Source organism: Vigna umbellata, chromosome 1, assembly GCF_029865625.1.
Source record: "Vigna umbellata cultivar VRB3 chromosome 1, Vumbellata_1.0, whole genome shotgun sequence".
In the NCBI taxonomy this organism is placed as follows: Eukaryota; Viridiplantae; Streptophyta; class Magnoliopsida; order Fabales; family Fabaceae; genus Vigna; species Vigna umbellata.
In genome coordinates this window covers 21743156-21764343 of record NC_142165.1, presented here as the reverse complement: position 1 = coordinate 21764343, position 21188 = coordinate 21743156, and the positions used below count along the sequence as shown (strand labels likewise).

Sequence of the window (21188 nt, the reverse complement as noted above, 5' to 3'; positions counted from 1 at the left end):
TAATATCAAATGCAAAAGCATAATAAAGAGTTGAAGAAAAATGGCAAGGCAACGAAGTCTACAATTTGTTCGTGGGCTGTTCAATACATCAATATTTCGTATACAGGTCTCTCTCTTCAATATTTGGTCATCAAGAGTTGTTTTGTATAAACAATAACAGAGAAGAACTCCCGAAGTTATCAATTCAGCACCCAATGACTGAACTTTGTTAATCTGTAGTTATGCTTTCAAGTTCGCTGCTAACATCTAAAAGAATGAACATAATCTTCAACTGCCACTGATCTTCTTTAGATAAATTGTATGAGTTCCCACACAAGGGATGTGTTTGTGATTGGGCCAATCAAGCCAAGGAGCATACCTTGTCTGAAAATGGACACGTAAATTTGACTTGGTGAAAAACAAAAATTTATTTTATTTAAGTTTGATCATACATCAATTTTTCTTTTTCTAAATGAGCACGCCAGCAACACGGAACACACCTTATCTTACCGGTTAAAATTTCTCCGAAATCACAAATTTGTGGATCTCAGGTATTATTTAATAATTCTCTCATAATTTTGTTGTTTTTAACAAATTTTAATCAATAGTAGATCGTGTTAAGAGAAATGTGTTGCTAATCTTTCTAGATTTCATTTTGTCCAAATATGTTTTCATTTTCAAACAATTTAAGTTCAAAGAAAACATAGTTAAGAAACATGGAAGGAAACAAACCCACTTCTCCAACCTTTCCCACAGCTAAGTGCAAGAAAACAACCAGTACAAAACATAAGAACTGGGATTTCACCTTGTCTGATACTACTGCAGCAAAGTCGACTGTCATCAATGTAAGTTGCTTGGATTCCCATCATCCATGATCCCAAAGATGTATCATCAAAGGCATAGGTCTTCAAAGACGCACTACAATTTTTTGGGATAGAGCGAAGAATATTTATCAGATGGGCAAAATTGGTTTATTTTGCTTTTGTAATAATTACAAAAGCACCTTATTTTTACTGTCTTTAGTTTTCAAGTATTTGTACTGATAGTGGTAAAAACGAGATTTTGCAATTATCACTATACATATACAAATTCATAAAAAATAGGAAATATAGTGAAAAGAAAAAACCAGGTAGCCCTTGTGTAATTATTAATATACAGATACAGATTCATAAATAAAAGGAAATGAAGTGAAAAGTAACAACCAGGTGCCCCTTGTGTATTATTACTGAAAACATAGTAGCTGAAATTAAAATGAAAACAAATGTATAGTAAGCGTCCTCGAGGAAAAACCATGTATATGAAAAACCCAGAAAGAAAGCTACAAAAATTGCACAAACATATCGACCTTCTAAAGAACATCATAGATACAAAAGGAGACATTTTTTTCGCAGTGAGTCTCACCCCCCCAACCTAGGTCTTAGGATGCGCTTGTTTGAGTCTAAAAACCAGAAAAAGGTATGGGATGGAAAAGTTACAGATCTACAGTATTATTGGGTATAGCATAAAAAATAGCTTGCAACTTAATTTTATGCCAAACTTTGCAAGGTGGAAAGACTAGCACTCAACTGTCAAGTTTCAACTGCCCTCATTTTTACTGTACCCAGAAGATATGAAGTAACTTCATATTTGGTGATAGATGGAAAGGTACGGAGCTGGATTATCTGGATTAACTTTCTGTGGTCATAATGAAGGGACATCTATCAAGAGTTTTGAAAATAGACCAGTTAAAACATAAAGATAAAAATATTTAACTAGATTTGGTATTAGGATTCAGCCAGAAAAATTGGAATTCAAAAAATAAGTATTTCTAACAAGTCTTTGCCAACAGAATTATTTCAGACTCCAGTGTTACCGATATCAGAAAATATTGGAGACAGTAAAAATCCTTTATAAAATTATAACGGAAGTCAAATAAGGAGAAGAGAGTGAAAAGTATTAGCATGATAGAAAGGTTTAATTGTAGGACGAAGGATTTGTTTGAGATATTGATGGATGAGAATAGGTGGAAGGATTCCACATATAATAATGAGAGGATTAGTAAAGGTGGTGAGTTTAGCATTTTCGATGGATCAGCGACTGGAACTAATTTGGAGTTGCAGGAGGGTAAGTTGATTGGGCAGAAGTGGAGATTTGGAAGCTGGTACTAAATTTTAAATCAACTTTCTAATTTCAAATAACTACAAAAACCTTCATTTTATGACTCAACTAAATTAAGTGTTGGCACGTAGGAGTGAGAAAACCTTTCTTCCTTACTACATTATTCATCCCTTTAACGAGTAGTATTAATGGTGATCCCTAAAAAGAGGGACTAAGTGTCAACGAAAATATTATTCAAAGACCCATTTACCAGAAAATTATTAAAGGACCTATAAGTCACCGCCTCAATCTTTTCAGGGATTATATTGAATATTTACTCATGTGCTAATAGATGGAAAGGTATAGAGATGGAATTATTAACCTTCAATGGTTTTAATCAGAGAACACCTATTGCAGAGTTTTAAAAATAGAGCAGTTAAAACATGGAAAATATTAAAAGTAATTAACTAGATTTGATATTTTGATTCGGCCAGAAAAATCGGAAGTCAAAAAATAAGTATATATAGTACATCTTTGCCAATAGAACTTTTTAGTGTCTAGTTATGAGCACATAAATATAAAAAGAAAATTAGGTAGCTTTTTTAGCTATAATGCCAGACAAGGAACATGCTTCTGTGTAGTACAATCAATTAACATCCAGAGCCTCCTCTTTTAGGGTTCAGAAGCGTGCTTTGCCAGCCTAAATGCTGAATGAAGGAACCCATACCAGAATAAAAGAATCCTACTTCAGTTTCTAAGGTTCCTAGTGCATACACACGATATTGAGAACTAACCTGTTTATATTAATGTATTGTGCCAAATTCTTTGAAATTATAACAAGTGAACCAGCTGCATGTCGGAAATACCTGAAGAAAAAATAACTAAATTCTGATTCATTTCATACTAGCAAAATTAAAACAGTTCAATATGGTGATCAAAACTACTGAAAAGTTATATCAGTACACTACTGAGATATAAAGACTATAATTTATCATTGCTTTTGCATGAGACCTAGTTTTACTGAGCAATGTTGGATACAGTGATAAAGAAGGTAAAAGAAAATAATGTAAAACAGAAAAAATTAAAAATAAACTATTCTATCCCATCCATTTGAATTGGAGTGAATGTAAAAAAGATTAACAAGAATTGATAACAATCCATTAGATTCTAGATGGCTTACATCCAGTTTGTCACATCACTACTAATGGCATGTTTGTAAGAAACAAGTAAAGCAAAGACCACACAATTCCACAAATCAATGCTAATAATATATACACCGGCAATCATCAATTGCAGATCACAGTTTCCATTATTTATCAATATGTGTTTTGAAATAGTTTATCTAATTAATCATCACAAGTCATCTGTTTCAACAATCCAACATTTGGCAGATATAAAAACATGTTTAATAGGCCTAAGTCAAATAATTGTTCCCCCAATGCTTGCGAGCATTGATGTTATACTGTTGTATATTGTGAATATCACTCACTTGCTCATTCAAGGATACAACGAGAAAAAAAAATAATAAAATGGTTTCAATTTTAAAGAAAACGAAACTGAAGATAATTCCAGTATAAAAAAAAAGGTACATATTACTCACGATTTTTCATCACCAAATTTCCACCAATCAGGTTCATACCACGGCTTTCCACTGAAAAATGCGCAAAATAAGATGCCTGTTAGTTGAATACAAAAACTCAACCACAAGATTCAACATGTGACAATTTATTTAAAAATATAATATTCAATTTGGATGCACAAGAAAATAAAAGGCAACAAATATTATTTGCGAGTAGGCAAATTAGATAGATAAAAAATTCAAAGCCAACTGAGCTATCAGAAATTAACATAAACGAAAAAAGGCATCCACATCTGATGGCTAACTCTAACTTGCAGATAAACACACTTCTACAATAGTAAACACAAGATAGATAATAAGGAAGAAGCTTTAAAAAGTTCTATTAAAAAACATGGGCAGTGTCAAACAGCTTTTAGCATGATTTGAACCATCTATACTGATAGGAGACTAAGAGTCTATGAGAGGAGAAGGAAGAGTTAGTAGAGTTAGTTACTCTAACTGTCTTAACAGTTAGAAAGGGCACGGGTTAGACTTGTATATATAGGTAGTAGTTATCTGCTGAAAGACACTTTTTGACTACTTGTATTCTTTGTACAGGATTCCTTATTCCTGTGGGGGAGGTTAGGCTCCCATAGCTGCCCTGTTTCTGACTTTCTTGCTGTTAATAATACGTGTGGAGGTTATTCAGTGTTCAGTGTGAGCCCTGTGCGTGTGTTAGTGAGGTTTTCTTTAGGTTTCTTGATTAGAAACCTAACATATACTACATAAAACAGCCCAATATATCCATAAATCAATTATCATAGACAGATATATTATCACAACAAACTCAGATAAAGAAATTACTCTTCTGATATCACTTCTCCTGATTTCATGCATCCAATATATGCCCCATCCTGGCCACGGCGATGATCAAGAAGTTCAATTAAACCCTCTGCTAGGCCAGTGAACAGAGTTAAGAATGTCTCAGTTTCACATCTAGGAAAACGTAGGTTTTCCAAAAAATCTCCTAAATAAGAATATAGATATGCAATCATTACCCAGATCAATATCAATGCTGTCATCAACTTTCACATAAAAATCAGCATCCCAGTTCTGAACTGCAGTGCTAAAGAAAGTTTTTACTTTCTTAGGCAACTCTTCTTGAGCTTCCTCATGACCTTCCTGATGTAATAAAAACAAATGGTCAAGATATACACTTGGCTTGTTTATCAAGGTTCAATTAAAAGGAAGCATATTCAAATGAGCATTGATATTATATCAATATATTTTAAATAAAAAGAATAGAGAAGCAAAATGGTCTAATTTGGATAAATAGCTTAATTAAATGCATATTTAACAAGCATACCAGATTAGAGCCTTATATACTGAAATAAGCTAAGCAAAAAAAGTTAAAGAAAGTTTACAAACTACTTCTCAAATAAGCACTCTATGAACTCTTCCAGGTGCACCCATAAAATCATAACCATAAGGTATTTATAATCAATCAAATTTAAGATAATTAAGTACTTCCTGTTCACTGACATTATCCAAGGTAAAATATTAAACTTATTCAAATTTACAATAAAACAACTATCTTGCTTACTAGAATCAGGAAATCCTTTGTCGAGCGATTTTCCGCATCAATATTTCGATCTAAGCTATCACCACGATTAGCACTGTCAATTAAAAAGTATTAACTCATATGGAACCCTGAATAATTTTATCATGGAGTACTAGATTAGGGAAATAAAGAAGATAAAAAACAATTGTAGCTTAAAAAGAAATCATGTGTACAAAGGATAAGTAAGTGGAGAAACCTCCGACCAATAACAAATCGAATGACCACTCCTCTTTCTTCAAGTTTTTTCAAGGCATCACCTGTCAGAAAAGTGAAGATAAGATGTTAATTGACTAAGTAATATTGAATTGAACCAGAAGGTAACCAATCATCTTCAAAATAATCAACTGTTTACATTCTCGTAACTCAAAATGTATGCAATATATCAAATTTGTTATATAACCTACCAAACCAAAAAGATTATGAAAATGTTAATGGTTAAAACTTTCAAACACAACAGATGTACCCTAAATATGAACAAAAAATTATCAAGGCTTTTAACACTAAGTACATGATGAACCATAGTTTTAACATTTTTCTACAGAAAATAATAAAATTAATCCTTGGAGCTCAAAGGTAGAAAACTAGAAATTCTAAAATCATGAAAATAGCAATAAACCATCAATGTATAGATCGAAACCAATCTTCAAAAAAACTTTGAAAGAACAAACTAGCTAAATAAAATAGAATAAAAGAAAACAATGTCCAAATCAAACCCAAATCCAAACTGGGCGTGTCAAAATCACTGTCAAATTCAAAAGAAAAAAAAAAAGTGCTTCAAAAACAAAATATCAAGATCACTATCTTTTACAAAAACAAACCACCAAACTCAGTTTGCATCACAACCAATGAACTTGATCCCAGTGAAGACAAAGCAAAAGAGCACATAGCCTTATGTCAACTGGCACCAAATCCCTCTCCCATCTCCTAACTTAGCATTATCTTACACTTCCTTCATATAAAAAAAAAAATTCTTGAAACGACTCAAGCGCGTATTAGAGAATTTTCTATGACCAAAAGAAAAAACAGACCTCTGGGCATCCAAGACCCCCTGAAGACATTTCTCTTCAACCGACTTCCAAATCCAGTATACACACCAATAACAGCAAGAAGCCTACGATCAGAAGAGGCGCTTTTCTGGCCCTGCCCCTTGAGATACCCTTGGCTCTTAGCAAATGTCAATTCCATCTCAGCTTCCACAATCCTCCTCTCCAGATCCCTGTAAAGCAACACAAACACACTAATTCCAGTTCCATGATCCATCCACACCAATAGCACCCAAACAACACATCATTGAAAGAACAAAGCTAAAATTAAAAAAAAAAAAACGGAAGAACAACTTACCTGCATCCTAGCACCATTAATTTATCTTCTACTGTAAGAAACTTAGGCCTCTAGTAACCACAAAAAAAGAAAAAACGAGACAATAAAATAAGTTTGTAGACTAGAAATGAATTATTATAATATAAAACAATAATAACATCAGAGAAAATTCAAGAAAAAATGAACCTGAGCTGAATTCTTCTTTAAAAGTCCGGAAAGTAAATTTCGGTTCTCTGCGTCTTGCCATAACCTAACAATTCCAAAAACAACTATCACTCACAGCTGTGCTTATTTAATCCATATCAGTAAAATCTTTAGCTTATAAAAACAATAAAAAAAAACAAAAACATAGAGCAAAACCGTTACGTTCAAACCGAAGAGCATAATCGTGTTGCGAATCACAAATCAATGCGTAACTAAGCAACAAGATTAATTCGATGGATCCAAAAGCGATTCGGAGAACCGATTTGAAAAAAAGAATGAACCGCTTGAGAGCGTACGTACCTGCCAGCGACGTAAAGCCAGGCTACGCAAGAGAAGAAGGCCATGACGAGGGAGGATTTGGAGGTCGGAACGGGCTTCGATCTCCCTCCGCCGCCGCGCTTCGTCGTCGGTAACGTATCCATCTCCGACCAACGCTCGCGAACCGGTGGTGATGCGAATAATCGCAGTTCGCAACTCGATCACTGCTCAATCACAGTGATCAGAGACAAGGACTCTGTTTTCGATTCAAAGTTTTCATTTCTTCTGCAATTGTAATTTGTAACCGATAAATATATAAATTTATATAACTATAATAATTGTTACTGAGTTTTACTTTGGTAACTCTGACTTTACAGTTCAAATTTCCAGATTTTTTTCAACTTTCTTTTATTTTCTTATTTAAACACGCCTTTTTCTTCAAAGGTGTTGTTTGGCAAGATGTATCTAGAATGACTTAGGGTGTTATTTATTCTCTAGAATGACTTAGGGTGTTATTTATTCTCAGTAAACATTTACCTGTAAAAATTGACTTCTATCATATTTATCTTAAATGATATTTTTAAATAATTATTATAAAATGGAAAAATAGATAAAACTCCATTTACTTAAATAATGGTAAGATTTTTTTTTTAAAAACACAATAATAAAAGTTGATTGGTATCATCTTAATTTATTTCTGATTTTTTTGTTTTTTTAAAAAATTGAGTCGAGTTCTTCTCTGTCATAATTGAATAAAACATGCTTAGATAAAATTTTTATAGAAAAATTCTTTATTTAAATGAAAAAATCATATAATTTTATGAAATCATGTGTTATTTTTTGAATTTGTGATAAAATATAAGAAAATATGAAAAGTGATAAAAATTTAAAGATAATAAATAAAAAATGCATGGATAGATTTAACAGAATTAAGTCTTTTAATTAATAAATTTTACATGTAAGTATAAAATATGTATTTTTTAATGACTGATAGTAAACTATTTATGTAATTTAATGTAAGAAATTTACGGATAAATGATAAGAAATAAACTACTTAAGCATTCGATCTCGATTAGGAATATTTTGGATTAATAATAAAGACTTAATTTTTTTTAACATGTTTTTAGCTAATTTTTTTTCTTAACTTAAAAATCATGAAAGTGGATTTCATCTTTGTCAACAAAAATTTTTCTGCATAGAAATTAAAAACCTAGCCTTAGATTTTTAAAATTCTACCATTTATATATTAGAATCTAAAAATTTAGCCGTAGAACACTGTTACAACTTTAATGGCATTGTACTTTGTATTTATTATTAGGCCTGGCACAATTTAATAAACTGAGTACAGTTATCAATATTATATTGTACTAAAAATAATTAAACTTGTTTTAACTGAAAACTAATTAAATTAGTGTATAGTTCAGTTAAAACAAAATAAGAGTTTATTATAAACTCTTATTTTGTCTCTCTATGTAAATTTTCTTTTCTACAAAATAAATGAATTATAATTACACTCATATGTTGTACTAAACTTTCGAAAATATTAATTTTTGAAATTATATGAACTTTAAATAAAATTATAAAAACGTGCTATAAATTTTATGAAATTTAAATTCATTGTAAAAAGGGTTAAATAAAATTTGATCACTTAAATATTAATGAGATTGAATAAAATATTTTTTCAAGAATTAATTATTAGTAAAAATAAATAATATTATAGAATTTTAATGATTAATATTTCATGTAATCGATTTTTTGTTGAATTTTTTAACATTTTTTATTTTGAATATATGAAAGTATTGTTTATATTATTTATTAATTTATTTATTTCAATGCTATTTCAATATTTTTTATGACAAGCATTTAAAATTTTTAAATTTTATTATTATTAAATGATTTAATCATGACGTATTTATAATAAAATACTATTAATAATATATGGGTGCTTGATTTTGAAATATTGAAATGTCTTACTTTGTACATTTTATTACCCAATATAGTGGACTTTTTTTGAGTTGATCTTGAATCCAATAAGAATGGCTGGAAATCCAATAGAGGTTAAACCTTTTTGTGTATTTATTTTGTGCTAGCATGACTAGATGGTTTCATCATCCCTTTTCTTTTGGAAGTGTGATAAGTATTTAAATTACTTAATTTTAGATTATTTTTAACACTTAAAATGCATCCAATTAATATATTTAAGTAAATAAACATATTTAACTTAGAAATACATAATATGGTAATGAGAATTGGTTATTATCATGAGTAGTGTTTTTATCCCATAAAACAAGTGAAAGTGATTTTATTAGTATGACCATCATGAATAATGTTTTCATCAACCCATCTTAATAAAATATGACAAGCTTTCATAGGTAATATTTTTATCATAATAATTTATAGAAATCTTCATTTTCACTAGATGATTCTCAAGCATATACTCATCCCTATTAATCTAATGAAGTTTATAATGTTTTGGATGGAAAAATTGTGAGAAATTTAACATTTACACCAACCTAGTACTATGATAATTGTAGCATGATTTACTATCCACAGTGAGAGAACATGACATCTTAGAAATTTGATATTTGGTTTGAAAAATGTTTTTTCTTTGGGATGTACTAGGATGATAAGGAGTGATCTTCCTAACAAGAAGTGCAAGGATAAACAACTTCAACATGAAGATCCTTTCAAGTTGGCTTTTCTTCTTCTTCAAAGGTTGAAGAAAATGAGTTGCTCACATCTTGGATGCTATACAAATCTTCCCCTTAAGGTTATGATTCATTTGTTGGGGTACTTAAAAGAGTTGTGGTATCCACCTAAACACTTGAAACATGTGATCTTACTAGTACGAGTGTAGGAAGAAATTTCTTTTCTATGTATTTTTTTCCTTTAATTTTCTCAAGATTTTGGGGAGGATTTATCCTTAGTTTCTCCTGAAAGCTAATTTCCTCCCTTAGCTCTTACTTGTTGGGATAATAACTAGAGTGAGCATAGTCTTTCTTTAAAAAAAAGTACTCTCAAATTGTGTTGTTTTACCTTGATACAAAGTTATACCATATCATTTAAATCTTTGTAAGGTAAAAGCTTAACTTTATCTCTTATCTCAAGGTTCAAACCACCCATGAACCTAGCTATGGTGGTATCTTCTTCTTCCCTTATCTCAAACCTCATCATGTGAAACACCATCTTCTACCTATATTCTTCTACACTTGTGTGTTTTTGTTGGAGCTTTTAGAGTTTGTCCATCATTTCCCCATTATAGTAAGAGGGCATGTGTCTCCTCCCTATGGAGATGCTTGTCTCTCACCATGGAAGTCCACCAGTACAAGGCTTATATCTAGAAGCTAATGGTAGCCAGAGGCACCTTTCTCTCCTCATTGACTTGGTGGTAAGAAAAAAGTTATTCCACCTTCATTTACCATATAAATATGGAAGATCTACCTTAGCCTCCCTAGGTGTGTGTTCTCTTCTATTCCTACGTGAAAGATGTTGATAGTACTCATTAAGTCTCATGTTGTTCTCCTAATATTGTGATTCCCCATATTTCAAGCCTCAACTAGAATGTCTTTGACTTTTGCTTATTTTTATCTTACTTTGAACTTCTCATTTTTGTTTCATTAACCTAAGTTCCTCTTCTTGAATAACAAGTTAGGTTTCTCTTTCAACTCTTTTTTTCTTCTTTTTTTTTCTATAGAGTCTCTTGTTTTCTCAACAATTTGAGTGATTTAAGATCTTTAATAATATGATTCAAACTTTTTTATTGAAGAGTTAAAATCATTGTCATTGTGGTTAATAGGATGTTGGTGCAAGGTAGCTCTAGAAGTGAGAGATAAATAGAGTTTGTAGACATTTTATAATTGTTTTGCACAGACATAATATAGGCAAACTAAAGAGTAACATGGAGAAAAATGCACCTAATAATTTATATTGGTTCACCATACTAAGGCTACGTCTAGTCACTTAACCAACCTTGACTAATCAAATCCCTTAACTAATCATCTCTAGGTAACAATGAATATCATTCTCTCCATGTTACAAGTATAAACCTCTCTAGGCATCCTTCTCAATCTCTCCTTGAGATCAAGAACTTTCAATTACAATAACGATAATAGTTTCTCATGTAGGAGAGTGTACTAAAGCTCAAAGTGTATATTTCATAATGTGAACGATATTACAATGGTTAACACGCCACCTAATCTCACTCAACAAATTGACTTAACCCTATAGTCACAAAGTATTATATCTATGAATATTTCTTGAATGATTTGACAATTTTGCAGCCCTTTGGTATTTACACTAGTGTAAAAATATTTTTTATAGAGACTTTTTTATACTAGTTATAATCTAAACAGTATAAAAAGTGACGCAATAACGAAACTGAAAATAAGATAACATTTTTTATACCGATTATAGTTATAATCGGTATAGAAAGTGGGTGTGGTGGCCTTTTTGTGATAAAGAAAAAACATTTTCTATAAATTATAACCAGTACAAAAAGTAGTTTCTTATTTTTTTTATTACTGAACACAAAGGTTATCTTAAAGCATCATCTCTCGTTTAGGGTTCTCAAGCATTCTCTCTCGTATAGAGTTCATCGCGGTTTTAAATCTTTAGCTCTGCGACAAGAACAAGGAGGTCATGGCCTTTGTCGATGGGATTAAGTTGTTGGTCCGCGCACTATACACGGGAATTGTGACAACAAAAGAGAATGCGACATGCACATTGTTGTGGATGTCACAAGTGGAGGAGAACAAGGCAACAATTAGGTAGTCTAGTTCGATTCCAACATTGGTGAGCCTTCAAACATGGTGGACCAGTCGTTAACAACGTCGTTTGTTATCGAAGTAACATGCATAGGATCTTGTGCCACTTATGCCAACCTTGGTGTAAATGTATTAATAGGTGGTGGTGCCACCACACCTGCAAGACTTGGAGGGGTAGTTTCCTTCAACGACGACGACGAAGATGGGTTGATGTCAGAAGGAGGAGCTTAGATTTGTAACTGGAATGGTTGATGAGATAAGGGGGTTTGGGTGTAGGAAGGTAGGGTTGGTGAATTGAAAATGGGCTCGGGGAAGGTGGTGTTGGATATAAGCAAGACCCATAAAAACACTCATTTGTTATATACTGCACAATAACCTCCCTGATCATGTAGGAAGAATGGGCAACTAGCCTAGCTCCTGATTTGCAAGCTCAAATAAATGAGACACTAAAAGAATAACTCCACATTTTGTTTTGGAACTTTTAACCTTGTCACTCATGACGAATATCGAACACGGAGAGAGGAAAGTATTCTTGGTGATCGTAACATTTTGTGGGCAATTAGAGGAGGCGGTGCAACTACCATTGTTGAAGTTACACCTATGAAGGCTTCATGAATGAGGTATTCTTACACATGACAACATCCGAACATGTTTTCATAAATAAAGTTTTCAGACTTTTCTTTGTATTTTTCTTTGTTTACTAATAGAAGAATTTTCATTTATCTCTTTCTTACCTTCAAATCTTTTTTTAAGGTTGAACCTTTTGTTGTAACACAAGTAATATTCCAGTTGAATGTTTTTGAAGCTTACGGAGTGGAACTTGCACTTATTGCACAAGCCTTTATGGGTAAAAAGTTGTATCTTATCCAAGATGCTTATAATTTGTTCCAACAACTTCAACAAACTAAGATTATAACTTTGAGGAATGCTCCCTGTGTTTATACTCCAATAAGAAAGTGGTGACTGATTTTGCTTTAGAAAGAGGTCTTTGTGCATTGCTTATTGGGTTGCTCGATGAATGTCGAACATGATTGAGACTAGATACCGATAGAAACACAAGAATTCATGTTACAAAAGGTGTATAAACCTATCATTTTAAATGTACTTTTTATATCGATTATGTGCTTAATTGGTATAAAAGTGACACTTTCTATACCAATTCTAGAATCGGTATAGAAAAACTTTTTTAACTAATATAAAATGTCTTTCATGCACTAGTGTTCTCTCATATTCTTATCTTTTTCATCTTGGTATTTATATTCACATTGTGGTATTTGGTCGTTGATGCTTATTCAATTGAGTTTAATCTTCATATCTTCAAATATCTTCTTGTTACTTCATTTTTAAGTACTTGATATGAAAATCAAAGTGTATTATTTCATGTGAATTAGCAAATCTTTCCTTATATGTCATTCAACAATTTGAATTTCAAACTTCATACCATCATGTGGCTTCAATCATATGGAGATTCTCTTGTATTCTTTGATTTGTAAAGTATTTCTTGCTCGTGCTTGGTTGATAATTGTATGATAATATTCATAATATTCAATGAGAAAGGATTTCCTTATATATATATATATATATATATATATATATATATATATATATATATATTCAATAGTCTTGCTTCATAATCCTTTTATTTTGATAATATGATAATCTCTTGATTGATTTGATAATCAAATTTTATTGTTCAAATTTCTTTGATCAATTTGGACTTGATCTTTGTATCACCTAGTGATTTGTTAATTTCTTTTCACACCATCTGATGATTTAAACTTGACTCATCTCATGTGTGCCTTGAGTTTACTCGTCTAGTCATTCTTCCATTTGAGTAGTTTAATGGAAGCACTCATTTAGTATGGATATTCAACATTCAATTTAAGGAGTTACTTTGAGTTGTCTAATATTGATACTCGTCTAGTATCTTGTTGTGCTTGGGTTGATTCATCTAACATTTTGCTTTGACTTCTCTACTGCTTGTAGGAGTCTAGTGTCTTACTACATCATGTTAACTTGTCTAGTCAACATATTTCTTTACTGAGTTCAACTAATTTAAAAACAAAATTTGAATAAAATTCAATGTAAAATATTAATTTAAATAAATTTAATCTTATTAAAAATATTAATAAAAATATCATTAGAACAATTATAACATTTATTAGAGGTGGCAAAACGGGCCAACCAGGCCTGGTTAAGCCTGACCTGGTTAACCCTGACCCGATATTGGTCTGCTAAAAAGGGTCGGGTCGGGATGAAAAATTAAATTTTAATGAAAATATTATTATACATTTATATAAAATTTAAATTTGGTCTTAATTTTGGGAGGGATGAAATTGCTTCAATCTTTAAAAAAATAATTAAGATAAAATTGAGACAAAAGGACTAAATTGATATTTTTTGACATGACACTTTCTCCAATCGTGACAAGTGACACTGTCACTACCACGTCACACTATCTTTGCCACATGAAAGAATTAAATGTGACAACTTTTTTTTTGAAAAAAAAAATTAAAATATTAAAAAAGTAAAAAAATAAAAAATCACATAGTGACACATGATACTGACACATGATACTGACTTAATGCTGTCACTAGTATATTATGGAAAAAATCAAATTGCATCACATTGTAAAAAATAGGATCCAATTGAGATTATTTAAATATGAGAATAGAATTGAGATTTTGAGTATGAGGAACTCAGGGTTTTAACCTTTTATTTTTTATTTTTTTATTCTTTTTTTATTTATCAAACATAACAAACCATATTTTAACATTTATTCTCTTTATTTCTTTATTCTCTACCAAATATAAGATAATGCAGAACACATAAATATTGAATTAAAATATATAGCTTAATTATATTGAAACACTAATGTTTAAGAGAATATGAAAACACATCTTATCCAAAAGCATAGATAAAAAAATGTTAAGAAGAAAAGATAAAGCAAATATTTTGCAACATCTCAAACTGATGGTTGAACTTCTTATACCTTACTCATTCATTTTCACTTACAAATAGAAATGGCACCTGCCTGAGACAGGGACATATAGTGGATACCTTATTCCTTTCTTAAGTTCTACAATCATGACAACTTTTTTTTTATCAATCATATATTCATACTCATGGCTAAATGGGGTTTCGTGGGTATTTTCAATCTTCAAAAGAATAACAATAAATATATAAATATATAAATACAATAATTTTCTTAATTTTTCTGGGTTTTGGAGTAATTCTTTGAGGAGTTAAGGAATTAAGGTAAAACGAGGTAATTAAATTTTTAGTTTGAAAACAAAAACTTACAATTGTGAGGTTGAAACTTTGATAAGAAAAAACCCTATAAGAGCTACTTGTGATTTTGTAATTTGTTTGAGTTGTTGTGTGTAATGAGATAATGAAAAATATATTGTCTGCTTACAAATTGATTTGATGTTTCACATCAGGATGTATTTGAAAAATTATAAATGTTTATGTAAAGGACATTGATATTTTACACCATTTTTTTTACACCCATAAGATACTACTATTTATTATTATTTATTTTCTTTTTCATTAAAAATACAAAAAGTGAGATCATTTTACTCTTATAAAAAGTTGTTAAATGGTAATTATCGATGTCAAATAACTTTTTGACAAGAGACTTTATAAATCAAAACAAATAAAAGTTTGATAGTTCTTGACTAATCATGTTCATAATTTGAAATTGAAGTATGTTACAATGTCTCTCAATAAAAGTAAAAATTGAACATATTTGTTTTACTAAGAAAACCTATATATACAATCTACTTGAGCCATTCCATTTGCCTTTTTTTTTTCTTGTTACACATCTTTGAATAACTCTCATTTTCACATGGCATTGATAAATAAACCACCATGACTTTGAAATTTTGTTGTCCAAAAGGCTTCAATGCATAAAAATCCCTTTTATCACTAATTCACCTATTACCATAAAAATGGACACTTTCTTCAACTCTCTTTTTCTTCACATACTTCTTTATCAAGACCTTTGTTGATTTATTTAGTTAACATTTTCCATTTGTGCCTATTGACAAATCTTGGATGTGATTTTCCTGCAAATAAGAAATCCATGATGAATAACTTACTTTAACAATATACAACGATGAAATTCACATTAACATTCTTTCTAGAATTAAATATGTATTTTTATCTCCAAACTATTATAAAAATTTGTGTTTTGTTTATAAAATAAATTATAAAATATTTTATTCTTACATTTTGGGAAAGTCATGTAAAATATCTTTTAAATAAATAATAAATCTAGTGTTTTTTATATGATAAATAAAATTTCACAATAAACTATAATATAATTTCCACATGCTCTTTGTTAAGGAAAATATTTTACATGACTTTCACAAAATAAAAGGAAAAATACAAGTTTTTATAGTAAATTGAGGAAAAAAACACATATACCTTTTTTTTTTCAACATTCCATGATATAAGAAAAAAAAAGTTTCAAAATAAGTTTCATTTTAAATTTTCAATATTTTTTCTTTCATTTCTATTTATATTTATTATAGTGTTAACAATGGACAACAAATGCTTCAGTATGAATAAATTATTAATAATGATAAGGTTATCCAAACAAGATTAGTCCCCCTATTAGACAGAAAATACTCCATGGTAATAAAAAAAAATATGTTTAATAACTTTTCTTAGTATATTATATATCTTTATTTTATATAATTATTCCAAAAATCATACCCTTTTGATTTCTAATTAGATATCAGTGCATAAATATTTGCACAGACAGAATATTAGTGATGTTTTAATTTTTTGAAGACCTGATTTACTTGTGTAGCCACCATGTAAAATTGCTTCTTTACAACCATGGCTACAAGCTCACCTTGAACACTTTCCATTTACATGAAAATCACAATTTTGTTACTTTCCTTGAACATGACAAAGCCCTAGATTAAGGCATTGTTTGCTTTTTCAACATTTGAATAACATTTAAGTGTAAGTGGTGGGAGATAACCAACCAAAGAAAGAATCAGTATTGGAAAGAATGTGCTATAATCCCACCTTGGATATCCTATCTGAAATATTAGCTATCACAAAGCCTGCAAATACCTGCAGCTCAGTTCCAAAAACAAATCCTTTAATATGTGAACAACCATGTTGAAAGCTTTGATGATTGTGTCATCCAAACATGAGTTGATAAACATCACATCATGGTATGAAAACTATTTCCTAGGTTATGGATGAAACCTCTTTCATGTAAATCATAACTATGCAAGGAATTATGGATGTGGAAGACATACTCCATTTGATGGTAAATTTTACTGAACCAAAAAACTGAATCATACATTATTGGACATAAGCTACATATAAATTTACTAGAACAACAAAAAGCAATGTGCCATGTGGAAGCTACATCAACTAACTTCCTAATTGATATGTAACAAGTTTCTTCATAAGGACTTTTAGAAAAAGGAAAAATGAAACGAGTTTCTCCATAAATTAAAATTAACTTGTGCCAAGTTAAAACTAAAAATTTAGAAAAAATATATGCAAGAACTTCTATATATGTAAGAATAGCACCAAAAAACCAGCAGAGAACCTGAACTCGTAAAAGTTGCATATATCTTTAGCCATAACAGTACCTGAGCTGAGCCAAAAATGTACAATACTGAATAATGCCGACCATGGATCAGCATGTCAGCCAACATAGCAAGAGGAATGGTGAGTGACATGCCCAAAGTGGCCACAATGGGAGTTGTCCACACAACACAGAGTGCCCTGTGTACATAAAATGAACTCTAGTTTAAGAGTTTGGATAACTCTGCATGTATGTGTGAATTAGTCAGATTCATTTCATTTACCAGAAGTAGTCTGAGAGAACACTTCCAACAAATCCATTGGCAAGCACCACTTCATCCACTCTAATAGAATGAGGAATACTAAACTTAGGTTCAACTCCTATGGCTGACAATGGCCAGACTAAGAAAAACATACAGGGAAATTAGCAATTTAGTTTAGAACAGAAATCAAAGTTAAAAATGAGCACATAAAAAGGAGTGGACTCAGAGAACCTCCAAACAAGACATTTATCAATAACTATAGTCTATAGAGTCATTGCTAGTTGAAAAACTTACTAAGCCACCATAGTGCTAGAAGTGTAAACAATCCAATATATCCAAACAGCTTTTGCACATCAATCCGTTCTCCTTCTTCCCCAGAAGCTTTTTTAAGAAGAACTGTGAGACGTTAAGATCAAATAACCAACTCACCATTTGTCTAAATTATCTGAGAAATACAGAAGAAGAAAAAAAGAACATGAACAAAAAGCTAAGACATTGTCTAACCTGTAAACAGACCATATGTAATGGCTGAGAGAAGTCCAAAAAGATCTCCAACAAGAGTGCGCTGTCCATTGCTGAACACAAATATCAACTGTCAACGCCCAAAAAATAGTATTACAGAGAGCAAGAAGCTGATAATACATGAAAGACAACAAATTGATTCCTTAATGTTCAGCATATGACCAAAACAATTAGCTAACTTTTGCACAGATTTTCTGATTCCTCTGGTCTCTATTATATAATCGATGAAACTTACATTAATACACAAATGAAATGGGGAGACATAGATTTCTCAAAAATGTGATACAAGACAAAGAGGGATAATTTATGAGAGAGATATAAAGAAATTCATAAGCTTCCACCTAACATCTTATGCCCTTTAAGGATTCTACTCCCTACATAGTATAGAAGTCGTAACAATATGGTCAACATCAAGGTGGCAATGTATGTACGCAATTGGAAACTGAATAAATAAGATACTGTCCAATGTTCTTTCTGAAAAAAAACGGTAAACATGAGCAATTTGGATTGAGGAACTTTGTTAACAAGCTTAGAGAGTATATGAAGAAAAAGAACTAACTTCTACAACCTAATGCTAAGTTCTGTTATCAGTTAAAATTGAAAGAAACAATACATAAAGAAGGTGGTTTTTCTAAAAGCAATATGAAAGGCTTACGAAGGATTTGCTAGAGCATCATCTGTAGCCCATGTTTTCCCCAGAGTTGTCATCACAACCCCGGCCATGCTGACCAAGACAGAAACTATTTTTGCTATATTCAAAGTCTCTTGCCCCATAAGCACACCAATGAAGAGAGTGAAGAGTCCTGAAGTAGATGACAACACTGTTGTGCTTGCAACACTAGTTCGTGCAAGGGCAGCATTTGATAGATACTGAAAGCAACACAAAAAGAATTTACCTGCTAAGTGAATTTTGTAAGGTTTAGTTAAGTTTAATTCACCAAATGGTATCAAAGCTTATTAATGATTCATCCTAACGAAGTTTGTTAGACCTACTCTATTGTCCTCTGTAGCCAAATTAAGACATGCTAGAATTTTTGAAAAGTGTGTAGGTGTTCATGTATTTCATAATAGTAGGGAGCTCATGGACCAGTTAAAAGATATAATCACATAATTTAGTTGAAGGCATGATTTGGTTCTGCTTAAGTACAAACCCCAGATATCAATTTTAAGTTAACTACCTCTGTTAGAAACCAGATAGGTGCAATGTAAAATCCATAAATAGCAATTTCTCTTGTAGTAAGTTGTTTGTTTGCCTTTGTCGCATTAGCATCATTATATTTAGCCACCAATGGCATTGATTCTTCATTCATTGAAAGGTCTGCATCACTATCTTTTCGAGCCATGCTCCCCATTTCCACTTCACTGTTCCTTTGCCCTCCACTGCTCTTGCGAGGAGACATAATCCGGACAGCAAACTCATCCCCACCTTTTCCAGTTTTAGAAGATTGTTTTCTATATAACTTATAAAACCAGTCCTTAATGAAAGCTACTGGGAGGTACACTACCATAAGAGAAGCTCCAAGATATGTTACTGCAAATGGCTGCTTGTAATCTATAAAAATATCCTGTACGAAAAAAATAACTGAGAAGCATTGTACATACAAAGCTTTTTGGATGGTGGGACACTGCATGTTACTGATCTCCAATAAAAAGTTACCCCTTGAGAAGAACCTCAATTTTTAACAGTTTCAAACAACAGAAAATTGACCATGTGTAGATAATGGATTCAGAAATAGAAATTCCATATAACAGAAGTAAATGCACCGACTTTAAAATAAGAAATCTTCAAGCATACTCTTCAATACATAACATCCTTTGATGAACATATTTAAAACACAAGATCACAAAATATAACCGGGAATAGTGGTCCCCTCAGACACATTATAATGCAGGTCTGCAATTTTCATAAATTCAAAGCCAAGAGGACTGCATGGTTTTAGGCTAGCTATTCTTTGCAATCAAATTATTCTTGCATATGGAACTTCCAATCTCATCTAGAGGTTTGTAGATTGACATGTGAAGTTTCAACTTCAAACAGTGTATCAATGCAAAGGTTAATCTTATGATTTAGGAACCTTCAAAACCAAGGCATATTATGCCAACACATCATCCTAATTATTAATTGTGTTTTTGACAGGTCGTCATATGTTGCCTTTTTGTTTCACATGGGTCTTTCCTTGAGAAACAATCTTTTTTGAAACACAATCGGACACCTTCTTAGCGGGGATTTGAACCATGGTTCATCACGTTATAACAGTAGACCTAACTCCTATGGCACAGAAGGTCCTATACCTATATACCAAGACAACAACCCCACAATTGTTTCATTATATCGAGCTGGTACCAAAGATGCCTAAGGAGAAAAGACATAATTTTCACCCGATGGAAAAGTACACACACCCACAAACAACAACAAAATACACACATATCCACATTATCTAGAAAGCATTCACCCCAGACTCCAAACAAAATCCATTGAAATTACATGCCTAAAGAAGCTTGAAAAAGGGTAGATTTTGAAAGCATATAATTGGCAAAACTTTACCTGGGTGACTTCAGCAGAGGTGACCCATATGATAACCACAGTAAGTATGAGGAACAATCCTGCCTTGTATCTCCACCCCATAACAAACCAACTATACCCAGATGGAAAAAGCCACAGGAATTGCAGAGATCCACACGCTTCTGCCTCTGCTAGATCCCAGAATAACCCTTCAACACATTAATATGCCAATTCCATCACAAGAACAACACCACGGCGAAGAACATGACTCAAACTTGTTTACAAAAATTGCGTGAGAAGATTTTGCAGGGAGGTTGGATATTCTAACGACAGAAAAGACATAGAAAATGAGTGGAGAAATGAAACAACATGGAGAAAATGATCGTGTCAACGTCAAGTTTTAGTTTATGAGAATTGTCTCAACGCAATTCTCAAGCATGTCAACGTTACTCGGTTCACAAACTTGTGAAAATGCTTTTTTTATTTTGTGCATTTCCCTTTCTTTCCTACTATCTTTCATTCTGGTGCCCACCCTTTCAATTCTGTTTATGCATTCTCGTGT

The 21188-nt window shown here is 31.6% G+C and overlaps 2 protein-coding genes across 2 annotated transcripts; both read right to left on the bottom strand.

The window, feature by feature from the left end:
- On the bottom strand, positions 1-7323 carry LOC124827944 (hydroxyproline O-galactosyltransferase HPGT2-like). Its single transcript, XM_047301135.2, has 12 exons — positions 7059-7323; positions 6741-6804; positions 6576-6625; positions 6263-6450; positions 5431-5491; positions 5217-5289; positions 4672-4795; positions 4478-4565; positions 3656-3706; positions 2850-2921; positions 785-897; positions 1-363 (listed from the first exon to the last, which is right to left on the bottom strand). The coding sequence occupies exons 1-12, from the start codon at positions 7178-7180 to the stop codon at positions 341-343; spliced, it is 1029 nt and encodes a 342-aa protein (XP_047157091.1). The 5' UTR covers positions 7181-7323; the 3' UTR covers positions 1-340.
- An 8134-nt stretch (positions 7324-15457) lies between these two features.
- Positions 15458-21188, bottom strand: LOC124827936 (putative transporter C405.03c). Its single transcript, XM_047301125.2, has 9 exons — positions 20669-21188; positions 19302-19688; positions 18779-18993; positions 18106-18176; positions 17896-17997; positions 17623-17740; positions 17404-17539; positions 16823-16870; positions 15458-15849 (listed from the first exon to the last, which is right to left on the bottom strand). The coding sequence occupies exons 1-9, from the start codon at positions 20747-20749 to the stop codon at positions 15802-15804; spliced, it is 1206 nt and encodes a 401-aa protein (XP_047157081.1). The 5' UTR covers positions 20750-21188; the 3' UTR covers positions 15458-15801.

Excerpts from the sequence above, each read along its gene's own strand:
- LOC124827944 (XM_047301135.2), bottom strand. The coding sequence starts at position 7,180 with ATGGATACGTTACCGACGACGAAGCGCGGCGGCGGAGGGAGATCGAAG. Across the intron at positions 2,922-3,655 it reads AAATTTGGTGATGAAAAATC|GTATTTCCGACATGCAGCTG; the intron begins GTGAGTAATATG and ends TTTTTTCTTCAG. Across the intron at positions 898-2,849 it reads CAATACATTAATATAAACAG|TGCGTCTTTGAAGACCTATG; the intron begins GTTAGTTCTCAA and ends AAAAAATTGTAG.
- LOC124827936 (XM_047301125.2), bottom strand. The coding sequence starts at position 20,749 with ATGGGGTGGAGATACAAGGCAGGATTGTTCCTCATACTTACTGTGGTT. Across the intron at positions 17,998-18,105 it reads TACATATGGTCTGTTTACAG|TTCTTCTTAAAAAAGCTTCT; the intron begins GTTAGACAATGT and ends AACGTCTCACAG. Across the intron at positions 17,540-17,622 it reads GTTCTCTCAGACTACTTCTG|GGCACTCTGTGTTGTGTGGA; the intron begins GTAAATGAAATG and ends TTATGTACACAG.